This window comes from Drosophila montana, unplaced genomic scaffold, assembly GCF_035044405.1.
Source record: "Drosophila montana isolate Dmon_TW-CO22-7 unplaced genomic scaffold, ASM3504440v1 contig_1505_1, whole genome shotgun sequence".
Classification (NCBI taxonomy): Eukaryota; Metazoa; Arthropoda; class Insecta; order Diptera; family Drosophilidae; genus Drosophila; species Drosophila montana.
In genome coordinates, this window is record NW_026996452.1 from 1,103,087 (window position 1) to 1,130,449 (window position 27,363).

Below are 27,363 nucleotides of genomic sequence, written 5' to 3' on the forward strand. Positions count from 1 at the left end.
ACATATATATGTGTGGGTGTAAATCACAAGAATTTCGTTTCACAAAACATGGACATAATTTTATAATATAGGAAATATGATTCACCATCGAATATGCCATATGCCAAAAAAAAAAGAAACCACCTATCAATCAATTTTTATATATAATAATAATATATGTATGTACGTAGAGTTTGAGCCAAAGTTTTTTGCTTTCGATTGTTTTTTGTTTTGTTTTCTTTTTTTTTTGTAGTTTTGTTTTTGTTTTTAATTTAACGCAACGCAGCAAATTTTGTACACCTGCTTTCGCCTGTTTTGGTGGGTTCACAGTTCCAACTGGCTGACGTTTGACGATGTTTTCTTTAAGTTTCTTTTTGTAATTTTTTTTTTTTTTTTTTTTTTTTGTGTTTGAAACGAATTTGAAGAGAATTTTCATTGTCGCTGCCGGCCTGGCCCCTGCATGACGAACTCAGGAAATTTAGCGTTAATAGATGCATTGCCCCATAGTGCGTCCAAATGGGGGCAGCCGGCATCAGCTGCAACAACACCAACAAAATTGTTGCTTCAGGTCGCACCATAGTAGTGTGCACAGCCCGGACATGCCAATATTATTGTTTTTTTGTAAACATATAATTTTTGTTATTGTGGTTGTTGTTGTTACTGTTACTCTGCCTGCTTGGCCCCGACATGAATGTTTAACATGACGAACTCAGTCTGAAAAGTTGTGTCTCCTTTTTAGTGTTTTGCAGTGGATTGAGAGCCGTTTGTTTTTTGTGTTTTCGTTTGTTGTCGCTTTACATGAAAATGCCATGTACACAATGTCATAAAGCGGCGGTTCCAGCAGCAGCGGCAGCCGCGGCAGCTGCTGCAACCCCGCTGGAGCTGGGCACCAGCGCATCCTTGGCCATATGCGTCTCGATATCTACGCGACAAATGGGACAGTGTTTATTGGTGACCAGCCATTGATCCACGCAGTCCGTGTGAAATAGATGCATACAGGGCAAACGACTGAAAGGCAGATGATATGTATATAAATGTACTAAGTGGCATAAGAATAACCGACATGCTGCTACTAACCGCACATCATTCTCAATCTCAAAGAGCGACAAGCATATGGCGCACTTTTCTGCATCCTCGTCCGTTTCGCTGGGTCGACGAACTCGGCGATATTTATGCGGCAACGTATTGCGCTCAATAATCTCCTGCGATTGGGAATATAATTAGTATTAAATATATCAGGCCGTGAAATCCAAGTACTTACCAAGGTGGCGCCACGATTGGGACGCGGCGGTCCAATGAGTATGCGTGACGAGCCGAGCGAGAGCGGCGTGGCTAGCCCAATCTCGAGGTGTAGCGGCGAGTAATGATGGAACATGTGATGATGGACAGCGGCGCGACGCCGCTGCTGTTGATGTTGCAGCTGCTGCTGCTGCTGCTGTTGTTGCTGCTGCTGCTGTTGTTGTTGCTGCTGCATCTGTTGTTGCTGCTGTTGTTGTTGTTGCTGCTGTTGTTGCTGCTGTTGCTGCTGCTGCTGTTGCTGATATTGTAGACCCAATTGTGACGGTGGCTGATGCGCATCAATGGGTCCCGCGGCTGCGGATGTTTGCTGCTGCTGCACAGCTGCATCATAGGCCGGATAATAGGCAGGATCTAGACTGGAGACAGGTCCATTGCGTGCATGTACACAATTGCAAATACTGTGCAAATATCGTGTGCGCAGGCTGCTCGTCAGATTCAATGGATTCGAAGAGAGATCAATAGGCGTGGGCGTCATATGACGGCGATGCAGCTCCTGCATGCTCTGCTGTCGATACCACAGATTCTGATGCACTGGATACGGAGGCGCCGGTGTCAATGATGTCGCCACAATCGCGCTCGCACGATGCGGTGGATGAATGTGCGCATGCATTTGATTCTGTGGCGCCTGATGGCCCTGATGCGGCTGCGGCTGATAGTGCTGCCGATGATTATGATATTGTGCATCCGAGCGGCGTAGACTAAATGGCGGCGAACCGCAATACTGCATGGTTGTGCGACCCGAATACATCTCCAGCGGCGGTGGCGGCGACACTGCAGCCGCTACGGTTACTATGGAGGACATAACTGGCGGCGGACCAGCGGCCGTGGCCACAGCAGCAGCCGCTGCCACGGGTGTTGTGGACCGATTGAGTATGTTCATCGTTTGGCTGCGATGATGATAATCATCCTCGAGACTGCTGCTCTCCATGCTGTTGACCGGCGAGCTGGGCACATTTGCCAGTGAGAGCAGATCGTGAAATGATTGCGCTTGAGCGGCAGCCACCGTGGCGGCCACCGCTGCAGCGCTCATGGCACCACTCAGTGAGCTGCGACTGCTGCCCGTGGCATTGCCCAATCCGCCCTGATAATGAGGATTTGGTGGTCCGGGCGAGTAATCACCATTGTTGCGACTCGCCGGCAGTGCTGTGATCGTATAGTGCGGCACATAGTAGGGCTGATAGCGATGATAATAGGCGGCGGGACTGCTGCGTCCACTGGGCACAGCTCCTTCTGTTGGCGGCGCCACTGGCGTTGCAATAACCGGACCCGCTGATGTATGCTGCACATAGGAGCCCGCATTACCACTTGGCGCTGGCGGCGGTGGCTGCGGCGGCGGTTGTCCCTCCGGCAACGGTCCAAAATGCCACATGGGCGGCGGCGTAATCGGCTGGAAATAGCGCTGCGAATGCGCCGCTGCTGCCTCGGCCTCCAAACCGGGACAACGCGTGGGCAATAGACTTCTGAGATTTATAATCGGCCCCATGGTCGACGACGTATGATCATAGCTGCTGTAGTTGTGATCCGTGATGGCCACACGATCCGCCAGGGCGCCGCTGTAGAAGGCAAATGAGGTGCCCGCAGGACGCTGACGTCGTCTTTCCTCGTAATCGCTGGCCGAATTGGGGCGTGGCAGCAGCGATGCCGAAACAGTGGCTGTGGCAGCAGCTGCGGGCGCAGCGTTCAAATTCTCAACGCCGCCAGCTGTGCGACTGCACGTGGCCAGAGACTCCTCGCGCAGCTGCCGCTGCTGTTGCTGCTGCTCTCGCTGCTGCTGGTGTTGTTGCATCTGCTGACGACGGCGCTGTCTTATTTCTTGCATTCGTTGCAGCTGCTGCTGCAGCGCCGCCTCGTTACTGCCACCAAAGCCATCATCATCGGAGGTCAGGTCTATGGAGAGTATTGGCTCGCGTGTGGAGTGCACAAATACCACATCGTCGTCCTCATCATTCGAATCGGAGGACCAGTCCAACAGCTGCAGATCGGGCGCTGTTAGCACCGCATTATCTCCATTGGAATTCGTGTGTGTATTGTGATGTCGCCTGCCTGTCGATGTGGATGGCAGCACATTGGACATCTCCGTTGGGCCTGACCTGGCCGTCCTGCTGCCATCTGGCTCGCGCGGTCTGCCCACATAGGTTATCACACAGGAGCCGGCACTTGTCTGCTGTGTCCTCTGCTGTTGTTGTTGCTGCTGAGGCGTCTGTATCGTTGACTGTTGAGCCTCCTACGGTAAAAAAAGATCAGTGAGTACGAGCAGGAACTTTCGCCTTTGGTTTGCCGAAGTTTAAATACCCTTTCAGACATATGCGAAGTGCGATATATAAATATATATAGTTGTTACTGCAAAAAGCTTAATTCTGGTAGCTCAATGTTTCCAAAACGAAAAACAAACACGAAAATGAATGAATATAATATAATATATTCAAAGTTATATAATCTCTATAGGCCTATTTTATAGGTTTTAGAAAATTCTGTATTGTAAATTTTTTAAAACTGAAATCTGACAGTAAAGTTTAAAAAAAAATAAATAAATAAATAAACCTAAATGTAAATCCATTTAATGAGGTAATTCTGTAAAGAGTTTATCCGGACAGGGAACTACACACAGTCCTAATCCCAAAGTCGAAAGTGAAAATCTAACCTTTAATTGGGAAAAAATGTTTAATGTTTGTACGAAAAATATCACAAACAACAGATATGAACTGGCTTTGGCGTTTGATCGCTGTACTAACAAGCGAGAGGTCACTGGTTCAAATCCAGGATTTTAAAAAAATATGAAATAACGTAGAATAACGAAATTTTCTTTTTAAATTGGTTTTTTATCTACTACACAATGTTGTCCCATATTTTCTGGCATGCTTCTGTAGCGTAGTGGGCTAAGCGGCGGTACCTTAAGCACAAAGTTAATGGTTCGAACCACCAGAATGGCTTAGACGGAAAATACATTTTTGTTAAATTGTGAAATGGTGGCGATTGTATCGCCTTGGTATCTGCCTCTAAACACACTTATTCTAGTATTAAAATCTTAGTTCAACTTGATTTTCAACCATGGTAACCAAAATATGGCATAGTTATGCATTATTTTTGGGAACTAGTTAGAACGCAGTTGGTAAAGAAACCGACGGAAAGGGTTAGATCTAGAGAATATAAATTCTCCTTTGATAAATTACACATAACAAATTTTTTAAAGAGAGTTCAGCAGCCTGATTGCGCCGTCTTACCTGCCGTTCGTTGCTCCTGGCCAGTTCTGCATATGTGCGATGCCGATGACGACCTGGCTGAAATGCATAGAAGTTAGTTGGCGACAAACTGGACATGTTGGAGGAGGATAGCTGCACATCGCTGCGCGTCTCCAGGCGCGCCAGTTTTCTGGGTGGCTGACACAAGCTGTGGCTGCTACTGCTGCTGCTGTTGCCGGCTGGTAATGACTCATCCATGGACCGAACACGGGAGCGTGTGCGCACAATGCCGCTGCCCAGACCCGAACCAAAGCAGGCTTTAAGCACCGCTGCGGGTCGTTGCTCCTGCTGCTGATGCTGTTCCACTGTGGGCGTGGGGCCTCTTCTATCGTTGTTCAAACGATGCACACCGCAAATATCTCGACCACCATAGTCCACGCTACAGGTGGTGTGTGTGGCCGTTGTGCAGGAGGCGGATGTGGAACGCATGTAGCTGGTATCGGGCGGTGGTGGTGGTGGTGGCGGCAGCCCATCAAACATATAACCACGACTATTAAAATACGTATGATCGGCATGGCGTGCGTCCAGATCGCTGCTGCTGCTGCTTGGCGGTCGCACCGCTCGCAAATCCCAGCCATCATCGCTGCTGTTGTCGCCCGCATGTTCCAGCACGCTGGGAAATATCCGCCGTCGATAGACGTGGCGACTGCGATGCTGCGTCTGCTGCTGTTGCTGCTGCTGCTGCTGCGCTTGGGCGCTGGTGCTGGGCGTTGCATCCAGCTCAATGACCGATGAGGTAGCGGATGCTGACGATGCCTCAACAGCACCAGTTGCACTGCCATTCCGATTACGATTCTGTTGATGCTTTTTCTTTTGCACCGCCGATGTGGTTGTCGTGGTTGTGTTAGTGGTGCGCGTATTTGCAAATTGCACATGCTCCGTATCCGATGCACTGGATGTGACATCATCATAGGCCGTGGCATTCCCATTAACCAAATGCGCATTATTATTACTGTTGCTGCTGTTCGCCTCAAAGGAGCTGTTCGTGCTGCTGTTGTTGGAGCTCAAAAGCGAACTGGTGGGCAGTTCGTAGACAGCAGCCGAATTGTTTCTAGCCTGCAACAGTAGTTGCTCATCCACAGCATGATCATCCATGGCAGCAGGCCAGATGCTGTCTAAATGCGATTCGCTGCTGCTCGGATTCATACTATTGTTGCTGCTGTTGTTATTCTCATGGTGCTGCTGCTCGGCTGGCAAATCCAGCTGCTGCTGCTGCTGCTGCTGCTGCTCCTGATGTTGTTGCTGCTGCGACGACAGGCCATCCGTTTCAGTCTTACGTTGTGTGTAATTTGGAATGAACTGGGCGCTGTCCGTGCGGCTATTGCTGACACTGCTCGCCGCCGCCGCTGACAACGTGGTTGTGGCGGCCGTTGACGTCGAGCTGAGCTCAAAGAATTGCGTTGGCTCGCCGGCGCCAGCGCCATTTGATTGTGTGGAATGCACATGCTCCATGGGCGTCGGATAGCCGGCATTGCTCTCCGCCAGCCGATTGCAATGGCAGATATCGCGTACGATATTGCATTTCCAGCATTTGTTGCCCGTTGAGCTTGCCGGCTCCGCATAGGATTCTCGATTTAGATTTCTGGGCGCCGGCTGATACTGAAACATGGGCGAATAACCATCACCACCAGCATCACCACCACCAGCAGCAGCAGCAGCACCACCACCACCACCACCACCAGAGACTGTTGCAGTTGCTGATGTTTGCTGTGCTGTTCGCATGTCTATGGATGTCTGTGAATAGGTGGGCATTACAACATAGCTATCCGGCAGCGCATCGCGTGGCTGTTCAAAGTATACAGCATATGGTGAGCGTTCTAGAATGCAAACAATCATTTGATTAATACCAAAACATATAGTAAGCCGTTGCACTTACGCCCCTCCTGGCCGCCAAGCTGTAGCATAACATCCGAATAGCCGATTGGTACGCCATGATGCTGATTACGGTGCTGTTCCTGCATATGTCTGTGTCTGAGTTCATCCTGTTCATTTTCCATGCTTACGCTTTTTTTTTGGTTTTTACTTTTAAAGAGAAACATAAATGAGAAAAATTATTAATGTGTCTGCGCGATGACATAAATATGAGTATTATGAGAAAAACAAAACAAAAAATGTTGCATATATATATTTAAGACGCCTACTGCGTCAATTAACTATATATTGACATATATAGTACATAACTATTTGTCCTATCGGGCCAACTGATTGACAGATTGGTTAACTAGCTGCCTGATGATTGTCTGGCTGCTTGATAATGTAATTCATTTAACCAATAATTCATAACCAATAACAAACATGGTATTTAACAGCTTGTCCTGACGGATCGACTGATTTGCTGACTGTCGGTGAACGTACAATATAAACAATAAAGAGATTATGCAGGCTAGTTATCTTTTATGATGTAATTAGGTTTCCCTTGAAAAATTGTATTAGAAAGTACAACATATTTTGTGATTGTTGTTTTTTTTTTTTTAAATAACTTACAATATTTTATGCTTATAAGTATTTGAGAGATGTCAATAATTTATTTCGAATGCTCACTGTAGCACTACATTATTCATGTTATACCAATCATGAATGAATTGGGTTGAAAACTCCACACATCAGTCAATGGGTCCTAGTGTCACCTGATTTTTACTTGGCTCTGGCTATGCATTGGGCATTACACATTTCGCTCGAAAATCGCGTTAATGCAATAAAAGTTTTATTTGAATTGCAGCTTTGATAAGAAATTGAGAACTGTCCCAAAAACAGCTGTGAGCAGAATAAGACGAAATGAGCAAAATATTTTGGTGGTCAATGAGAGTGGGTAAGTGAGACAGAGAGAGAGACCGCGAATAGGGAGAGCTTGCGAGACGAACAGAGGGAGAGCGTCTGTAGCTTACCTGCTGCCCGAAGCCCGACAAGACACCTTAATGCCAATGTTGGGGAACTGCTAATTTGCAAAAGACGCAGTCATTTGCTTAATGTATTTTTGTAGCAAGCACATGCGTTAATTGCTTATGCACCGATCTAATTATATAAAACTGAGATTAAAAGTCCAAAAACTTTACTAAAATCGCATAAATAGCACAAAAATATGAACGTCGTAGGGAAAAAATCACACACACACTGACTACTATGAGTATCGATGTATCGATACTTGGACTTTTGCAATGCGCTACATCGATAAGCAAATGCCACAACATTTAAAAGTACTAGTAAAAGCATAAGTTGTTTATTAAAGATGCTTCCTCATATATGCTTATTTTGAGCTGCTTAAATAGCTGTGCAATTTAAAATTAGAAGAATTGAAAAATTTACTTGAATGCGCCACAATTGCTAGTGCTGCATAATGATTTTGACCATAAAAAAACCGTTGCATAGCACTGTTAAGATACATCGAATCATAAGTCTAAAAATATCGATAGCATATCAACAACCCTACATTCCGCAGGCATGAAAAATCTAAAAGTTAAAGTAATTTGTTTATAATAAAAGTGCCAGACACTAGACGCTTAAAAATTGCCAGCAGTTAAACGGTACATATATACATATATGTGAATTTCAACAGAAATGTATATATAGTGAAACACATACATGTAACCAACTGGACTAACACATAGGGGCGGGGTGTGGTTTGTGGCTTAAAATTTGTGTACGTTAAAAATGTGTTTGCTTATAAAAAAGGCAAAAAGAATGCCAACTAATTACTTATGCCAAACACAAAACGCCGCGCTATATTAATTGAAAGCTTCAAATTTTTTTTGTTGTATGCAAATGAGTTTGTGGCAGGCGGCCAAAGCGGTTGTGTGTATATGAAAACAAAAAAATACACCAACAACAACACTATTGTTTTATTCGTTTTGTGCTTTTACTTTGTAGATTTGGCAAACGTAAAAATCTGAAGCAGCAGCCCCCATCACACACACACACACATACACACAAACAACAAGAACAACAATAAAAAACAGCAAAAGTCTCCCAGATCCCCTACCAGTTCCAAGTTAGACTGCAATGTGCAGCTGTAGCGTAAGCGTACGAGATGTCCCGGCTCGCTGATTACTTTGTAATTGTTGGCTACGATAACGACAAAGAAAGTGAGTGCGACATACATACATCAATAAATATGTATATAATCCACATTTGTTTTATTTGTCTGCAGAGACTGCCGGCAATGTCAGCGGCCAGCCAATATGCGGCAAAATTGTGCAACGTTTTCCTGAGAAAGATTGGCCCGACACGCCCTTCATCGAGGGCATCGAATGGGTGAGTGTAGGCTTTGTTTCTTAATTTAGACGTAATTAACTCAACATAATTACAAATTTAGTTCTGCCAGCCGCTGGGCTGGAATTTATCGTATGAGAAACAAGAGCCGAAATTCTTCATTTCCGTGCTCACCGATATCGATGCGAATAAGCATTATTGTGCGTGCCTGAGCTTCCACGAAACGCTGGCCATCACCCAGACACGCAGCGTGGACGATGAGGATGAGACCATTGGCAATAATAGCAATGGCAACTGCAGCCGCGGTTTGCTGGGCCCGCCACCCGTGGAGGCCATAACGCATCACAGCATTATGTATGCTCCCAAGTGTTTGGTGCTCATATCCCGATTGGATTGTGCGGAGACTTTTAAGGTAAAGGCTAAAAATAAAAATAAAAACACTTCAACCGACAATGTATAATAATAATAATAATATCATAAACATACCACAAAAATGTTATATAACAGTTATGACTATAAATCGTTAGATTTAATTATAAACGAGCTAAATATTGAATATACCTTTTAATTTACAGAACTGCCTGGGCACCATCTACACAGTATATATTGAGAACTTGCCATATGCCATGGAGAATCTGATTGGCAACATACTCGGCTGCATTCAGGTGCCACCCGCGGGCGGTCCCCAAGTGCGATTCTCCATTGGAGCGGGTGACAAACAATCTTTACAGCCGCCACAGAGCTCCTCCCTGCCGACGACGGGCAGCGGTGTCTATTTTCTGTTCAAACAGCTGGGTATTAAAAATGTGCTGATATTGCTGTGCGCCGTGATGACCGAAAACAAAATACTCTTTCACTCCAAGTGCTATTGGCATCTGACCGACAGCTGCAGGGCATTGGTTGCGCTCATGTATCCATTTCGTTATACGCACGTGTATATACCCATACTTCCAGCGCCGCTCACGGAGGTGCTGTCCACGCCGACGCCTTTTATAATGGGCATACACAGTTCGCTGCAAACAGAGATCACGGATTTGCTGGATGTCATTGTGGTAGATTTGGATGGTGGTCTAGTGACCATACCGGATGCATTGACGCCACCGGTGCCTATATTTCCATCCCCGTTGTGGGAGCAAACGCAGGATCTGCTCAGCATGATACTCTTTCCCAATTTGGCGCAAGCCGATCTCGCCTTTCCCAATAATGAGCGGCCCACCTCAACGATAGCTAAGACGGAGGCACAAATTGATAAGGAGCTACGCGCGATATTTATGCGCCTGTTTGCACAGCTGCTCCAGGGCTATCGCTCCTGCCTGACCATAATACGCATTCACCCCAAAACGGTGATCACATTTCATAAGGCTGGCTTTTTAGGCGCTCGCGATCTAATCGAAAGCGAGTTTCTGTTTCGCGTCCTCGACAGCATGTTTTTTACGACATTTGTTAATGAACGAGGACCACCCTGGCGTGCCGCTGATGCCTGGGATGAACTGTATAGCTCCATGAACGAGCTGCTCAAAACGGAAGCACAAAATCGGAATCTCGTATGTAAGCAAAAATGTCTACTTAATGTTAAACTAATGCTTGCTTCTTCTCTGCTGTAGATACTCACACATATCCAGGAGCTGGGACGCACGCTGTACGAGAACGAAGCATCTATTGCGCCCGCCACTTATGCCCAGAAGGTGCTCCGGCCACCGCAGGGCGCGTTTCAGCGCATCCATCAGCCAGCGTTTCCACGCATAAGCGTTGATAAGGTAGAGCTGATCATACAGGAGGGCATACGCAAGAATGGCCAGTCGCAGCGTTTTCATGTAACACGCAATCAGCACAGAATTATACCCATGGGTCCCAGGTTGCCCGAAGCGCTGGACGTGCGTCCAACAACGGTGCACAATTCGGTGCGTCGTTTGGAGGTTCTGCGCACCTGTGTCGCCTACATCTTTGAAAATCGCATTGCGGATGCGCGAAAACTGTTGCCCGCGGTCATGCGTACGCTTAAGCATCGGGATGCCCGGCTCATCCTGTGCCGCGAGCTTTTTGGCTATGTGCATGGCAATAAGGCGGTCCTAGATCATCAGCAATTTGATCTGGTGGTGCGCTTCATGAACAAAGCGCTGCAGAATTCCTCGGGCGTGGATGAGTACACCGTGGCGGCCGCTTTGCTGCCCATGTCTACTATATTTTGTCGTAAACTCTCGATGGGCGTGGTACAGTTCGCCTATACGGAGATACAGGATCATGGAATATGGAAAAATTTGCAGTTTTGGGAGTCCAGTTTCTTTCAGGATGTGCAGGCACAAATCAAGGCACTCTATTTGCTTCAGCGCCGCCAAAACGAACACAACAAAGAGGCCAATTGTGTGCTGGACGAGGTGCCGCTGGAGGAGCCAACGGCGCTGGAAATAACCGCAGAGCAGCTGCGGAAAAGTCCCACCATCGAGGAGGAGAAAAAGGCTGAGCTGGCCAAATCGGAAGAGTCCACGCTCTACAGCCAGGCCATACACTTTGCCAATCGCATGGTCTCCCTGCTGATACCGCTTGACGTCAATGTGGATGCGGCCAGCAAGCCCAAGCTGGCCTTCCGGCTCGAGGAGAACCAGAGCGTTTCCAATAGGTATGACTATATCAAACAATTTACGTAAAACTGGATAACTGGCTGACTGAATATCTAATCGATGTAATTTACTTTCAGTATTATGGGCTCGCACAGCCTGAGCGAACATTCCGATGAGGGTTTCGAGGAGAATGATGCTTCCGAGATAGGAGTTACCGTGGGCAAGACCATCTCGCGTTTCATTGATTGCGTCTGCACGGAGGGTGGCGTCACATCAGAGCATATACGCAATCTGCACGACATGGTGCCGGGCGTGGTACACATGCACATTGAATCCCTGGAGCCAGTTTATCTCGAGGCCAAACGGCATCCGCATGTGCAAAAGCCCAAGATCCAAACGCCTTGCCTACTGCCCGGCGAAGAAATGGCCACCGATCACTTGCGGTGCTTTCTCATGCCGGACGGACGCGAAGATGACACCCAGTGCTTGATACCCGCCGAGGGAGCTTTATTTTTGACCAACTATCGCATTGTTTTCAAGGGCTCGCCCTGTGATCCGCTCTTTTGCGAGCAGACAATTGTGCGCGCCTTTCCCATTGCCTCGCTGCTCAAAGAGAAGAAGATATCAATGCTATATTTGGCACATGTGGATCAGACGCTGCCAGATGGACTGCAGCTGCGCTCTAGCTGCTTTCAACTGCTCAAGATTGCCTTCGATACGGAGGTGACGCTGGAGCAAATCGAAACGTTTCGCAAGACGCTAAACAAGGCGCGACATCCACGCGATGAATTTGAGTATTTCGCATTTCAATCCTATGGCACCATGCTCCAAGGCGTTGTGCCGTTGAAGACCAAGGAAAAGTACTCAACGCTCAAGGGTTTTGCCAAGAAGACCCTGCTACGCACGGCCCAAAAGGCTGGCTTTAAGCAGAAGACGCAAACGAAACGCAAATTGGTGCCGGAGTATGAGCTGGGCAGGAGTAGCGGCGGCGGCGGCAGCGCGGATGCACTGGAAACTAACTCCATAGACGACGAGCTCGAGGAGGCGGACGAGTTTGAGACACAGCAGAACGAGGCGCTGCCACGCCTGCTAACCACCAAGGATATCGAGCGAATGCGCGAGCGCAGCTATGTGCGGGACTGGAAACGCTTGGGTTTCGATGCGGAGGCACAGCTCGGCTTTCGCATAAGCAATGCCAATGCCAATTATGCCACGTGTTGCACCTATCCGGCCATTATAGTGGCACCGGTACAGTGCAGCGATGCAGCTATGACGCATCTGGGACGCTGCTTTAAGGGTCAGCGCATACCGCTGCCCACCTGGCGGCACAACAATGGATCACTGCTCATACGCGGAGCACAGCCGAATAGCAAATCCGTAATTGGCATGATTAAGAATACAACGGGCGGGAATACCATGACGCACAATGATGTCACCCATTATCCGGAGCAGGACAAGTATTTCATGGCGCTGATCAATACAATGCCCAAGCTGACGCCGCTGGACGCACTCAATCAGTATACAGGCATGAATCTCTCGATGAACTCGCTGCTCGGACATAGCGAGGACCATCAGTCTCTAACGCCCGAGCTGATGCGCAAGCAAAGATCAAATTTAAGTGTTACGGATGGCAGCAAATCCGGCGGTGCGGGCAACAAAGCTGGTACGATGAAGGGCAATGAAAGGAGCTCAGCGGCGCATGCGTTTCGCAAGATGCGGCTATATGCCTTGGGTAGGTTCGCAAATCAAAGTCACAAAAAATTGGAAATCACATGTTTTGTTTTTTGACAGGTGAAAAATCGCAGGGCAAGTCGAATTTGAATGGTGACTTCTGTGCGGATTTCATACCCGTCGACTATCCGGATATACGGCAATCCCGTTCAGCTTTTAAAAAACTAATACGCGCCTGCATGCCCTCGCATAATGCCAATGATGCGGATGGTCAGAGTTTTCCCAAGATGGTGGAGCAATCCGATTGGTTGCAGCAAATCTCAACGCTGCTGCAGCTATCCGGCGCCGTGGTGGACCTTATTGATTTGCAGGAGAGCAGCGTCATGTTGTCGCTAGAAGATGGGTCCGATGTTACCGCCCAGCTTTCAGCCATTGCACAGCTCTGTCTGGATCCATATTATCGCAGCATCGATGGCTTTCGTGTGCTGATAGAGAAGGAGTGGCTGGCATTCGGACATCGCTTTGCCCATCGCAGCAATCTGAAGGCATCGCATGCTAGCACGAATATTGCCTTTGCGCCCACCTTTTTGCAGTTTCTCGATGTGGTCTATCAGCTGCAGCGACAGTTTCCCATGGCCTTCGAGTTCAATGATTTCTATTTGCGTTTTCTGGCATATCATGTGGTCTCGTGTCGCTTTCGCACGTTCCTCTTTGACTGCGAGCTGGAGCGCTACGATTCCGGCATTGCGTCCATGGAGGATAAACGCGGCTCGTTGAGCACCAAGCATATGTTTGGTGGTGGCGGCAGTGCTGCGAATGGTTCGGATGATGAGTGCAATGTTTATCCGCTGGACATACGCAGTCCGCGAACGCCCACACAACTGAATCGCATCGGACACTCGATTTTTGACTATATCGAACGGCAGCACAACAAATCGCCCATTTTCTATAATTTCCTGTACTCCTCCAACAAGGATGTGGTGCTGCGTCCGCAGAATAGCGTAGCTGCCCTGGATCTGTGGGGCTTCTATACCAACGAGGAGTTGGCACAGGGACCCCCTTACGATTTGGAAGTGACCAATGTGGATGATGAAATCGATCTATCCGAAATCAAGGGCAAACGTATGGTCATCAGTGCCGGCTATGACAACATTGAGAAGTGCAATCCCAATGCCTACGTGTGCCTGCTCAGCGAGGTGAAGCAGGCGGAAACAGAGCGCGGTCATCTGCCACAAAAGTGGCAGCTGGTGTGGAACAATCTTGTAGTGCCACATATGGAGCCCATGTCGCGCAAAACCTCGCTCAGCAGCATGCTGGTGCAAACGCATCAGCATAAACGCTCCACGCTCGAGATCATTATGAAGGGACGCCTCGCTGGCTATCAGGATAAGTATTTTCATCCGCATCGCTTTGAGAAGCATCCATATACGACGCCCACCAATTGCAATCACTGCACTAAGCTGCTCTGGGGACCTGTTGGCTACCGGTGCATGGACTGTGGCAACTCCTACCATGAAAAGTGCACCGAACTTTCCATGAAGAATTGCACCAAGTACAAGGCCATAGACGGCACCGTGGGACCGCCAAATGTCAACATGTCTCAGGGTGACACTGCCAGCATTGCATCCAGTGCAGCGACCACCGCGCGCACCTCCAGTCATCATTTCTATAATCAGTTCAGCAGCAATGTTGCCGAGAATCGTACACACGAAGGGTAAGCTCCATATACTGAACCTATCTATTATATCTTTATACATATATTTTTAAGACATCTCTATAAACGTGGCGCCCTGCTCAAGGGCTGGAAACAGCGTTGGTTTGTTCTGGACTCGATTAAACATCAGCTGCGCTACTATGACACATCCGATGATACAGCGCCCAAAGGCTTTATAGGTAAAATCACGTTTATTGAATTTAAATAGAAATTATCTGTAAATGTATTCTTAATTTAACAGAGCTAGCCGAGGTGCAGTCGGTGACGGCCGCACAACCCGCACAAATTGGCACAAAGCGCGTCGACGAAAAGGGTTTCTTTGATGTAAATTGATTCTGTACTCTAAAAAAAATTGAAAATATCTAATCCATCTCATTTCTTATAGCTAAAAACCTCGAAACGCACCTATAACTTCTATGCGATGAATGCGAATCTGGCGCAGGAGTGGACTGAAAAGCTGCAGGCCTGTTTGCAGTAGAATTATAATCCATCACAATCAGCAGCCATAGCCATAGCAGCAACAAAATACCATTTGTTATTAAATCCTGGCATTCTATTAAGTAATCCTCCCCCGCAACTTCTGCGTAGGCATCCGTTCTATGCGTGTTCCTCGTTTTCTGCTCCCCTACCTATTTCTATATATATATATTCTGCTGAATGTTTTGTTTTGTTGTAGGACAATCCAATTAACGTTATTATTATTAATGTTTCCCTTTTTTTTTTTATACTTGAGAGAGTATTTATTTGTCAACGCGTGTATTACTCTGCATCTGTAGTAGCTCTGTGTGTATTATTTATAACCGAAATATTTTTACATATATAAGTTGAATTAGTGTCAAAAGTTGTTTATTAACACTCGCATAATGCATAAATTACATGAATATTTAGCAGCAATTAATGTAGGCGACAAAAGCTAAACAAATGAAATAGTAAAAAGTAAAAAATAACTAATCAAAAAAAAAACGTACTGTAAATGTGCATATATAAAGAAGGATACTATAATATCATGTGATTATACGTATAATGCTGACAAGAATGAAGGAAAAGTGTATTGGGAATAGAGAAGGAAACCACGATAGCAACTTTTTATATACATTTTTATATATATATATACATAGTGCATATATATATGCTATATGTCTAAACTCTACATACATACATACTTATATAGTAAAAATACCAAAGATAATTCCACCTTTGTTGCGCAATTAAAATGCATTTCTTAATTTCTTCCTTTGAATTAAATTTAATTAATAAACGCCTTTCTTTATTTATACAATACAATAATGTAATATATGTTATTTATACGTATATCATATATTTTTCTTGCAAATTCATTTGTGGTTTACAAACTTTATACATTTTTAAACAAATGCGCTTTCTATGATTTTTTTTTAATTTTACTTAATGACTAGTTAAGAGCTGCCTCCACATTGGATCAAAGAAACGTCGTCCAGTAAACAATGTTGAGGATGAAAAACGAGAAGGGAAAGAAAAAGCGCGAGAATTTATCTATAAAGATGGCGGTAGCATGACCATGACAGAAGGTATCATATTGTGGCTCTATAATAGACTCCCGATGATGGTGCTGCAAAGACGCACTACGCAGTTACAGTTTCAGCCAATTTAAATAAGATTAAGCTATGCCCGAACTAACCTTCAAGTCATCCAGATCTGTGATATTGTCATCCGAGTAACCCTTCATTGCCTTGGTGGCCACCGGTCCCATAAAATTATTAACCACAGCGAACTCCATTAGCGATAGAAATACAAAAACCGAACAGGAGGACATCCATACATCGATTGCCTTAACATATGACACCGGTGGCAGCGATTGTTGGGATTGTGTATTCTGTGTGGCCAGCGTAAGCAGCGAGGTGACGCCCAGGGTAACACGCGCCGGTATGGCCTCCGGTTTGATCCAAAACGATATCCATGACATGACCACAATCAGGGCCGAGGGTATATAGGTGTGAAACAAATGATAGCCCAGGCGTCGACGCAAATTGAAGACTATGGCCAGGCAGGTGAAGTTGCCTAAGAGAATTGAAAGAGACTGAGATTTAGATTTAGAGAATTTTCAGTGAGCATCTGTGCACTTACCTGTTGAATACTCAATGGTACAATCGGTCGTATAGTTATTGGATATGTCCAATTGTGGCAGCTCGATCTCAGCATTCACCACCAGCGGATCGGTCATGTTCCAAATGAATACCAGATCCTCCACCGTATGAGATACTGGAAATAAAGAATATTACAGATTTGCCCCCATATGAGGGATTCTCAAACTTACGGCTCTCTATCATCATGGAACAGATTTGTGTATCGTGTGGATAGGATTCAAATTTCATGGCGCACGACAGCACCAGCGTCAGCTTGGACATATATAGCAGGGTCTTGTCGTGATAGAGCCAGAGATAATGATTGGGTATGCTCATCTCATGGAATGTAACCTTTTTGGCATTCTTGAAGAAGCAATCGGGTCGCCAGATGCTGTGCAGCCAATCCACGTCCAATATGCGATACTGTTCGCTCATGTTCTCCGGCAAGCGCAGACGCGGATCGCGCCAACTTTGTGCTAAAAATATGTCCGTCACATAGGTCTGTAAAAATGCGATTAACTATAGAAACTGGATCAATAAACCAGAGTGCTTGGACACTGCAGAAGAATACTTGACTTCCAGAGCTTGCCAGACTTTTTAAATATTATTACCATGGACTCCTCGTTGATCGAGTCCAGTGAGAGTACAGTCACATGAAAATAAACAACGGTCGGCTGGCCCAGCAGCTTAGGTGCGCGATTCTTGTCATAGGTTTTGGATGGGATGGGCAATATATCTGGCAGCGATAGACTTGATTCATAATGAGAAACCAGCTCGGCGCTCTCTGTATTGTTTCTGTGGCAAAGCAAATAAGAACAGCATACTAGACTTTGTTGAGGTTATGTGGGGCAGCCTTGTCTGATGCAATACGCTATTTGCCAGCTTGGCAAATATATTTTATTTAATTTTTCTATTTATTACCTGTAGCCATGAACACAATCACATAATTGAATTGATTTTTCTATTATATGCATATAGATTGCAACCGTAACCAGGAAATTGTGTTGTTTTAATTGTCTAAATATATTTGGCATTTGCATTTTGAATACACACGCCGTTGCGTTTTCGAAATATCCAATATAAATTAATTTGAAATAACGGCTATTTACTACATTTATTTATATTGCATAGTTTTGCGCGTTTTCACGTGTTGTTTTTTACGTTTGTATTTTAGCTTCATAGTTTTACGGCACATTGTTCTCATGTGGTTGACATTTTATAATTGACCGATAGAACTCAAAAACATTTCTAGCTCGATTGTCGCATTTGAATGTAATTTATTGGATTATTTAATAAATGCAAAACAATTTTTTTCTTCTTTCCGTTTATACGGCAAATCCTAACAATAAAAAGTTTAAGAGTTATACAGGCGTTGGCTGTGCGCTGCTCAAGGTGTGATATATTTAATTTGTATGGTTTCATTCGTTTTCATTGGCATTTCTCTTTTTGCTATTGTACTTTTCAAAAATGACATGCCCTAGGTATGTGCAAAACAGACGTACAAATGGCAATCGGTTTTCAAAAAGCCGAAACGCACATACCTCACAATAAGTGTTGCTTGGAATTGAGAGAGAATTGAAGAGGTAGACACAGCAAATCAAGCTAAGAGCCTTGCTTGTGCGACAAATGTTTCCACAAAATTGTTATACCCTATGCAAGCATGAAAAGTAGAATATGCGTAATGCCTTAACGATAATTGACATAACTGGGCTTGCGATTGTGTAGGTGCAAAAAATTCACATTTCAAGCCAATTATTCCACAAATTGATTTGCTACTTACGTATTGCTCTATTTAAGTACAAATCAATTTCAAAAAAGCGTTTAAAATAGCGCGTAAATAATGTTCACCTGTTGTTAACAGTTGGGCGTTGCCAGATGTATCCCTACACGCAGCACAGCTGTGCACATGAGTTGCCCAAAAGTTGCAGCCTGCCAACTTGATGGCAACGCTGCGTTTCGTATGATAAATATTGATTTGTTTTACTTGTGTGTGTACTTCTTATTTTAAAATGTAACTAAAAAACAGTTAAAACACAGATTAACTATAAAATATAAGTTAATAAATTAATGAACAGTGCCGAGCACAAGTTTAACATGGAATTTTCCCAACAAATCGAAGGTAGGTGCTGTTAATAAACCGTTAAAGTTTGCGGTTGCAAGTGGTTAAGATTTTTCGGCACAGTTGGATGGGTTAACTAGGAGGGGTCGTGGGGTCGCCCGTGTACTCCTTTGTTGCACAGTGACGTGATGCGGCTGCGGCGCAGTGTGCAATTTCTATTGATATTGATTACTTGCCAGAAAACCAAGATACACAAAACCCCGAATAAAAATCGGAAAAAATAACTAATATTTGATCAAATTATTTATTTTCTATCATTAAAGCGCATTTCTAATTGGCTACAGACAAATATTCGTTAAAATTATCGTATAGACAAATATTTCAACAAAATAAAGTGACACAAACTTTAATCAGCAGAGACGCTGGTCTTGGCACAACAACGCGAGACATATGCATACGATGTCGTAATGGAATCACCGCTATATCCCAAGGTCAATAACAATCTGAGCGCCAAGGTCTCGCCCAGCGGCGACAAGATGAGCTCCAGCATGAATAGCAGCAGCTTGGAGGATACAACGCCTAGTGATTCGGGCGTACAAATGCTGGATTCGGAGAATAGCGATTTTATGCTCGAGTCGCTTTGCTCCCAGTCGGGTCTGGACTTCGAGGAGCCAATGAAGCCAATACCAGCTCTCAGTCAACAGCAGCAGGCGAAGCCGCCTGTGGACAGCAATTCGAATGTGGCCGCGGAGGAGACCATGACCAGCAGCGCTTGTTCGACCTTTGATACTACTGAAAAGATCGTATACAGGCGCAAGGTGCACAAAACTTCATCCACCCCAAAGGCGCCCAAAAAGCGCGTGTCATTTCACGAGGATATCCTTAAAAACACACGCACCGACAACATACACATAGAGCATGGCTTTATCACATACAAAAATGGACGCAAATTGGCCGTGGTGGGTGGCAATTCAGCAGGCGTGGCCGGTGCCGCCGGCCGCTATTCGTGGTGCGCAGAACGGGAGCGCGTGCAGGCGCCCACCGAGCTTAGCGCAGCTGGTCGCGATGCCGAACAGGTGGCCGGCGACAGAGCGACAGGCCAGAATCGTCGACTGGTCTATCGCAATGCCTGCTCGGATGTGCTAGACTATGGCAACACGGATATCTATGATACCAATGAGCCAGTGGGTCTGCAATATGACAATTCCGGCGTGTTTGAGTATGCGCCCACAGCAGAAGCGAAGCAACGGGATGAACGATTGCTTTATCGCTGCGCCTGCAGCAGCTCCAATTCGAGCCTGGACTCCGATGAGCAGGACAAGAACTCCAACAGCAAGAATTCCAATGACAATCGCAAACACTATGAGCAGGCCAAGAGTAGCTCCTGCGATTGCATTGGCATGAGTAATGCCAACAATAATTTAATTGGTAGGTCTTCTTATTATCTATACTACTCTTATACTTAATCTTATAATTACTAACTTTATGAAAACCAGGTGACAATTGTTACTACTCGGAGCCCAATATTGGGGATGCCGGCAGCCCCAAGCAGAAATCCGTGTGGAACAAGGAGAAGAAACCCAAGTCCAGCTGCCTGAAGAAAACCAAACGCCACACCAACATTATACACGAGCAGGATCTCAATGATCGCGTTAAGAAGTTCAATGTGCACGACATAAAGCATCAGTTGCTGGACAATAGCAGCAAAATGATATTCGGCTCGCTGAAGAGCATCTTTACCATGCCCCTGCCCGAGCGTGGTGTGCCTGAGGGCTCCGAGGATTTGCAATCGGTGGTGGAGTGCGTGCCGGAACTGGAGCAAACGCCCGAGCACAAGCCCAAGTCATATGCGCCAACATGCCAGTCGCCCGACTCGCCGCCGCTCAAGGCCAAGCCCTTTCTCAGCAAGAGTCTGGATGGCAATAAGCAGGCGCAGTGCGTCAAGAAATTTGTGCACAATGTAGACGAGCAGTTGCGTCGCAAAAATGATGAGCAAAACAGCGCCGCGGACCCATCACCCCCAGAGCAGCCGCATGCGCTGCGACGCCAAGATGAATTCGATAAGGAAACAGCCGCCGTGGCACCGAATGTTACCGGCACACAGAGCGAGTTCCGCAGCAAGTTTATTATCAACTGTGAAAGCACCGTTTTTGAGCATACGGGCGTCTCCTACGAGACCAGCGGGCCGCATCAGTCAGAGCTGCTGTTCTCCACGTCGGCCAAACAGCACAGCAGCGTGGCCAGCCTATTGGAGCGGAACACCCCCATTGCCCAGCCAGCGAGTCAGCTGCGCAGCTCGTTTATGGGCGCACCCATAGCCAAGACGTTTAGCAACTTCTTTCGCAGTCTCAAGGAGAGTTCCGGCAATGCGTCAGCTGACAAGGAGCACGAGCAGAAGCAGCAGCAACAACAACAACAACTGCAGCAGGCAGCAACTGAAAGTTATTTTGGTAAGGAATACTTGGTTGACTTTAACTTGGGATAAAGAAAATCGGATGTCTTCTATAGGTCTCCAGGGTTTTTTTTTAATCTTCGGCTACCCGAAGATAAATATTCTTTTATATACTCATTTAAAATTTCGGTTCCCCCATTTAGCTTCCAAAATTTCCAAGACGCCGCAGCAGTCGCAGCCGCAGCAACAGTTACCCAACAAGCTGCCCAGCACACACTCCTCATCAACCATATCCGAGCTTAGCTCCATTAGCAACAATACGAACAGCAACTCCGCATCCTATAATAAGCCGCAAACCCCAAACAATGTCCACGGCTTGGTGCTGGGCAGCTTGGAGCGACAATCGCGTCATCTGCCATCGCCGCTGAAGAAGCGCTGCGGTCAGCCGCCTCGCTATGGCGAGCCGCAGCAGCAGCTGACCAGTCGCAGTCTGCACAGTCCGAGCAGCTATTTGGGCGCACGGGGCGGCATCACGTCTGGTGGCGGCGGGAGCGGACGTGATTCGAAGAGCACCATACTCAGCGAAGAGTTTGATGATATTCTGACTATAACCACCACCACGGATACGGGCAATGAGCGGCCTTCCACGGAGAGCGATCTTGTAATTGTGGACTACACCGACGTGGACTATGCACAGCTATTGAAACCGCCCGTACCGGCGGCCAAAACCTCGCTGATCAATCGCTTTCTGCGCAATGTCACCCAGAAGAAAATACTCGAATCCTCCATTAAAAAAAATGATTTCTTTGCGGACAAACTACGCAGCGAGTACAAGCAATTGGGTTCGAATCTCTATGTGCGCGGCGTGAGGCCCAAGAATTACGAGCTGATCGACGATCTGAATGCCGAGATTGCCATGGAGATTGAGATGTCGGGCGCCAATTCGCCGCGACGCGAATTGGCCGTGGGCCTGGATCTAGATTTGCCGGGAGATGTTGCCCGCTTTGAACTGGGCGTTGGCGAAATATCCATTGATATATTTAGTGGCAAACATTTGCCCATGCTGCGAGAGCCCAATGAGCAGTTGCTAAAGGTGAGACACAGCCGATTTAGGTTAAGCACACCTTAGCTCTTATTAGAGCTAGAAACACTTTACGTTTAGCATAGGCAGAACAAGCTTATCCCTTTTCCCATTTGATTAGAACAAGCCTGTTCTTTTTCCGTTTGATCAATATGTATGTGACTGCGCTTCGGAGCTGTGTATAGGATATCTCATAGTGGAACACTTCTAACTGGGAGCACTCATATGATACATACTTTGTCCTTGCAGGTCTTCAAGCTGTACACAGGCTACAGTCGCGAGGGCTTCATGACGCCGGTGCTGGTGCTGCTTACGGATAAAACGCTCTACGTTACAGATCTGGTACGCAATTGTCTGTGCGCAAAATTTGTGCTGGCCTACAAGGATTTGGATGTCATATTGGTAAGCCTCATAGCCTAATCTAAATCTCTAAATCTAATAAACCCCCTACTACTCAGATGGGTCCCTTTGGCAACACGGTGCTTCTAAGCAACAGCATGCGGGACATGCAACAGGTGCTGCTCGCCGGCGGGCCTTATCCAGCCGATGCACTGGTTGCCAATTTGGAGCTGTGTGCTCGACGCAGCGGCTCAACGCTGCCCGCCGTTGGTCAACTAACACTGGAGCATCTGGCGCCGTTGCAGCAGTTTGTGCGTGCAAACAGCTGCGTAGGCAAGGATGAGCACTGGATGTTCTATGCGGTGGTCAATATGCCCGCTGGCGGTGCTCTGGGCATGGGCCTAGATGGCGAACAGGAGCCGCTGGGGCCGCACATCAAGGGTTTTCTCATGCACCGGCGGGTGCGTGAAACAGCCACAGCAACCGCAACGTCGAAGATCAGCTGGCAGCCGGGCTACTTCTTGTTAAAGTGAGTTGAAACTGCATAGAACTTAGCATATATAATATGTGTGTGCCCAATCGTACAGAGCGGGCGTGCTCTACATGTTCCATGATTCCACGCAAAAGCTGCCCAGCTGGGCCATGGCGCTGGCCGAGTGTCAGGGCGCCAGGCGTGCTATCAAATCAGCGCGTCCTCATTGCTTTGAGATCATGCTCAAGGGCGAGCTTTTGCAAATGGCGGCGCCGGATGAGTATGTCGCCTCCGAATGGCTGCAGGCGCTGCTCCAGTCAGCGAGTGGTGTAAGTTGTGAAATGCTCAAACAAGCACTATCAACAAATAATATGCCAACATTCTCATTGACAGCTGTTCGAGCTGCAAGAGCGGCACAAGGCTTTGGGCTGCACTCTGATAGTCACTCAGAACCATTTGATAACGCTGCGCGAGGACTTTGCTGCGCCGCTGCGACAACTGAACAAGGAGCCGGAGACACCGCCAGCCGCTGCGGAGAACAAGCAGCTGCTGCGCGAGGAGGATATGTTGTGCATCTTCGAAACCAGCAGCTTGGTAAGCATTCCATTTCCCTAGAGAAGCAACTCCTCTCTAACTTTTGTTAAACTCTTAGCTAAGCTCCACCATGAGCACGCCCACACGGGGGACACAACGCTCCTGTTCCTCACTCAACTCCACCCCTACAAAGTACTCGGTCGATGCGTCCAAAGCTCTACCAAAAACTGCTTCAGGACAAGCGCAAAGCATGAGCAGCGTTTATGGCAAAAATTCAGGACTGGAGATACTAACCTGTGCGGATATTAAAGCAATGACTGGCATTAAAATACCCTCACATAGTGAGACCTGGTGGTGCATATTGGAATTCTCCTGCCAGGAGGCGCCACTGGAATGTCAAGATGATTTGATTCTATTCTTTGCGAGCAGCATGGAAATGCAGCGCTTTTTGCGGCTACTCGAGCAGCTTTGGCAGGCCAAAAATGTGCGTTTATTTTTAAATAACTATAAAAAATATATTTTTAATATTATATATCATTCAAACAGAACGATCTCTTCCCTATAACCATACTGGACGATGATGAAACGCTCGCCGAACAGTGCACAGTGCTCTATTTGGACATAAATCGCGCCTGGGAGCCGCTGCTATCGGCTGCACTCGGCTTTCCTCTCTAAATCGCCCAACTATACAAATATAATCAATGCAGATCTATTATATATTTAATAATTTTGCTAGATCTGAGCAAGTAAAACTCAATGCTTAATACTCTAATACTCGAGCATATTTGCTGATAAAAAAAAAACCACAGACATGGTAGCTGCAACATATACTTATATATCTCTGTCAATATTTATATATACACAAACGATATTCATATACCTTGTATTATGATTTGAAACGTGAACATTCGCTTAAACAATTCAATTATTTGCGCTGTTATATTCTATATATATATACTATTTTGTGTGATATTAACTTTTAAGTTGCCAATTGACACGTTTATTTTGGGTTTACAAACTTTTCCTTGTTATACCTTAATTTTGTTAATATTTGATATTGTTTTTTTATTTATGCAAACAAACACAGTGTAGAAATATGCACAAAAAAATCCAAGGCTTTACTATGTATAAACAATACTTTGATAACTAATCATATATAAAGTAAAAATATTTTGTAAGCATTCGTTAGGAGCAACCAGGACAGAAACCAAACCGTTAGCAAATCATTGATCATTTCAATATATCTCTTTATATACTCTAGCTAAAAGATATTATACGTAAAATAATCGTAATATATATACACAATATGTACGGCAATTGTATGTCTGGGCATTATTTTTTTGGTGCATATTCGATGGAAGTGACATAAAATGACATTGAAAGTATTTACTTATAAATTGTAACCTCTCAAATACAAATATATATATATATATGAATATGAATATATGCATGCATTATAATGCTGGTGTTTTCATACGGAATGCACTCAAATGCCTTAACTTTAAGTTTTCAACTACCAAACAGTATGTCGTACCTTTAATTTGCCAAATTTGATATGAGATCGGACAATATATGAATTTAAGCACGCAGCTATTTAAAACGGCTTATGTGGGGATTTTGAACGATGTAAGCCCCTCAACATAATTTCCTGATGCAGTTTTCAATTAGCAAGGCTTAAAATCCACACCTCACGCAATATCTCAAGCCAAGAACTGTATGAAAACATCAGATAAAAGCTCATAATAATTAATAAAATTGAATAAACATGATAGTGAGGAAATATTTTTTTAATTTTAATGCTAAGCTCCCTGATTGATGACGCCCCCACACCCCCCCCCCCCCTCCTTCTAGACATAATCAAAGGAGCCAAGAACCGGAGCTCTCCTGGAATGGCGGGTTGGGCATCTCAGTTGGTATGGGGCAAAGATAATCATATTAGCAGCTCTTTAGAATGCAGAAAACTAATGTGGAAGTGGTATATAAGTACATATGTGCATGTATATAATGTACAAAAAGAATCGATGATGATATGGGCTGTGCCTGTGATTAATAGATGGAGTCTCAACTAACAGTATGGGAAGATATTTATGTACACACATACATACATACATATGTATGTACATACACGAGAAGGCTTTTATGTGCGTGTAACTGTTCTACTGTGCCGCCAAATGAATTATAATTATTATGTAGCTAATAATAAAGAAACTAATAAAAACATAAAGCTCATATGTATGTGCATACATATATAATTATGTACATACATACATACATGTAGACTCTGAATTTGGCCGTGGAGTAAATGCATAATTGGAAAATATGCATAGAAATTAAAGATAAACACACATGTAACAATAAGAGCTCTGAGAGAGATGCAGCCGAAACAAAGACATTGCATTGAAAGAGACACCAACAACAACAAAACCGAGGCGAGAGAAGCGCAAGAGAATGAGCGAATGCGAGTTAAAAAGAACGCATGGAAAGTCAAAAACTCCAACCCTCATAGTAAGTCAACGAATAGAAGAACAGAGCAGGAGGAAAAGAACAACAACACCAACAACAGGATCACAAAAGAAGAAAAACGCTTCAGCGACTTTTAAGCCTATGCGACTGTTAGCTGCGCTCTAAACCAGTTTCAGAGTTGGTAAACATGACCAATTTTTTCTAACAATTATAAACTAAAAGTATTTAATATGTTGCATTTCGATTCTATAAGCCATTTGTCTTTTTGTACTCTAATTTTTATTTGCCTCTGTTCGCTTTAAAGTGCATAACTTCCGCGCCGTAGGGCATCGGAAAAACAATAAAACACTTGCAGGCCAGGCGCAGGCACAGGCATAAAAACAAATGCATGTAAATGCTGCTGGCTGAGAGGCTGCTGCTGCTTTGGCGAGCAACGACTACTGCTCTCTTATTAGAGCGTCTCCCATCCTCATATTCACGCATACAGACAAGTGCTTATGCTGATGCTGCACTCACTTTCATTAACACAAGCACCATAGGCAGCGCCAGCAGAATTGAATGCAGCAACGGCGACGCGGCCGAGAATGCTGCTGTGCGTTTCTAGACATCCCATATACATATGCACGTACATACAGGCACACAAACGTACGCATGCAGCTACATTAATGCTTACATATAGACGCGTGTATAAACAAACATAGATGCATACATATGTACATTCGTACAAACATACAGTACATATATAAATGCACTGGCCCGTTCACTGCGGCTGCGACGGCCAGGCCACACAACCCCAAAAGTTGGAAAACCAAATAAAAATACGAATACAAGGCACTCTGTTTGTGAGTTTACTGGTAAGTGATGGTCGACTTACGAATGTCCTGTAAATATAGAATTCTTAAGACATTTAAAATATAATTTAAATGTGTTTATTATACTATTTTATAGTTCAATATGCGTTGATTTGGTACACAAACGATTTACATAATATCTGTTGTAAATTTAAATTTAGCGTCTATTTATGTAACTTAAGAATTTTCTATATAATATAATGTCTGCAAACTTTTTTTTAAGTTAATATCTGCAGTTAGCTAATCAACTGAAACGTTTGGTTAGTGTCATATACCCAGCCAGAAACGCATTATAAAGAACGTACAAATAAACGCACATTTTCCAGAGAAGTAGAAAAACTTCCACCCTCAAAGCAGCGCACACAAGCACTATACACACATGCTCACAAACATTTGTATGTATG

At 45.3% G+C, this 27,363-nt stretch overlaps 4 protein-coding genes across 7 annotated transcripts; 2 read left to right on the plus strand and 2 right to left on the minus strand.

Moving 5' to 3' along the window:
• Positions 1 to 166: 166 nt before the first annotated feature.
• Positions 167 to 6,587, minus strand: LOC135438698 (methylcytosine dioxygenase TET). The gene is made up of 5 exons (XM_064697112.1): positions 6,394 to 6,587; positions 4,500 to 6,334; positions 1,241 to 3,502; positions 1,057 to 1,181; positions 167 to 987 (listed from the first exon to the last, which is right to left on the minus strand). Exons 1-5 carry the CDS (start codon positions 6,554 to 6,556, stop codon positions 801 to 803), a joined length of 4,572 nt encoding a protein of 1,523 aa, XP_064553182.1. The 5' UTR covers positions 6,557 to 6,587; the 3' UTR covers positions 167 to 800.
• A 1,317-nt stretch (positions 6,588 to 7,904) lies between these two features.
• On the plus strand, positions 7,905 to 15,702 carry Sbf (SET domain binding factor). The gene is made up of 11 exons (XM_064695722.1): positions 7,905 to 8,038; positions 8,382 to 8,596; positions 8,662 to 8,765; positions 8,827 to 9,135; positions 9,299 to 10,267; positions 10,328 to 11,340; positions 11,419 to 13,013; positions 13,073 to 14,666; positions 14,721 to 14,845; positions 14,908 to 14,990; positions 15,052 to 15,702. Exons 2-11 carry the CDS (start codon positions 8,542 to 8,544, stop codon positions 15,142 to 15,144), a joined length of 5,940 nt encoding a protein of 1,979 aa, XP_064551792.1. The 5' UTR covers positions 7,905 to 8,038; positions 8,382 to 8,541; the 3' UTR covers positions 15,145 to 15,702.
• Positions 15,703 to 15,900: 198 nt separating this feature from the next.
• HisCl1 (Histamine-gated chloride channel subunit 1) lies at positions 15,901 to 18,069 on the minus strand. 2 transcript variants are annotated; one of them, XM_064695770.1, is made up of 6 exons: positions 17,690 to 18,069; positions 17,380 to 17,563; positions 16,960 to 17,269; positions 16,770 to 16,904; positions 16,324 to 16,703; positions 15,901 to 16,267 (listed from the first exon to the last, which is right to left on the minus strand). In XM_064695770.1, exons 1-6 carry the CDS (start codon positions 17,806 to 17,808, stop codon positions 16,217 to 16,219), a joined length of 1,179 nt encoding a protein of 392 aa, XP_064551840.1. In that variant the 5' UTR covers positions 17,809 to 18,069; the 3' UTR covers positions 15,901 to 16,216. The 2 variants fall into 2 exon arrangements, with proteins under 2 accessions (XP_064551840.1, XP_064551831.1); XM_064695761.1 differs by having other exon boundaries at positions 15,901 to 16,254; positions 17,690 to 18,067.
• Positions 18,070 to 18,745: 676 nt separating this feature from the next.
• Positions 18,746 to 25,416, plus strand: prd1 (pruning defect 1). 3 transcript variants are annotated; one of them, XM_064695749.1, is made up of 10 exons: positions 18,746 to 18,887; positions 19,151 to 20,255; positions 20,324 to 21,277; positions 21,423 to 22,312; positions 22,550 to 22,702; positions 22,759 to 23,168; positions 23,227 to 23,440; positions 23,505 to 23,705; positions 23,764 to 24,129; positions 24,192 to 25,416. In XM_064695749.1, exons 2-10 carry the CDS (start codon positions 19,295 to 19,297, stop codon positions 24,318 to 24,320), a joined length of 4,278 nt encoding a protein of 1,425 aa, XP_064551819.1. In that variant the 5' UTR covers positions 18,746 to 18,887; positions 19,151 to 19,294; the 3' UTR covers positions 24,321 to 25,416. The 3 variants fall into 3 exon arrangements, with proteins under 3 accessions (XP_064551819.1, XP_064551811.1, XP_064551803.1); XM_064695741.1 differs by having other exon boundaries at positions 18,757 to 18,887; positions 19,245 to 20,255; XM_064695733.1 differs by having other exon boundaries at positions 18,773 to 18,887; positions 19,242 to 20,255.
• The last annotated feature ends 1,947 nt before the right edge of the window (positions 25,417 to 27,363 follow it).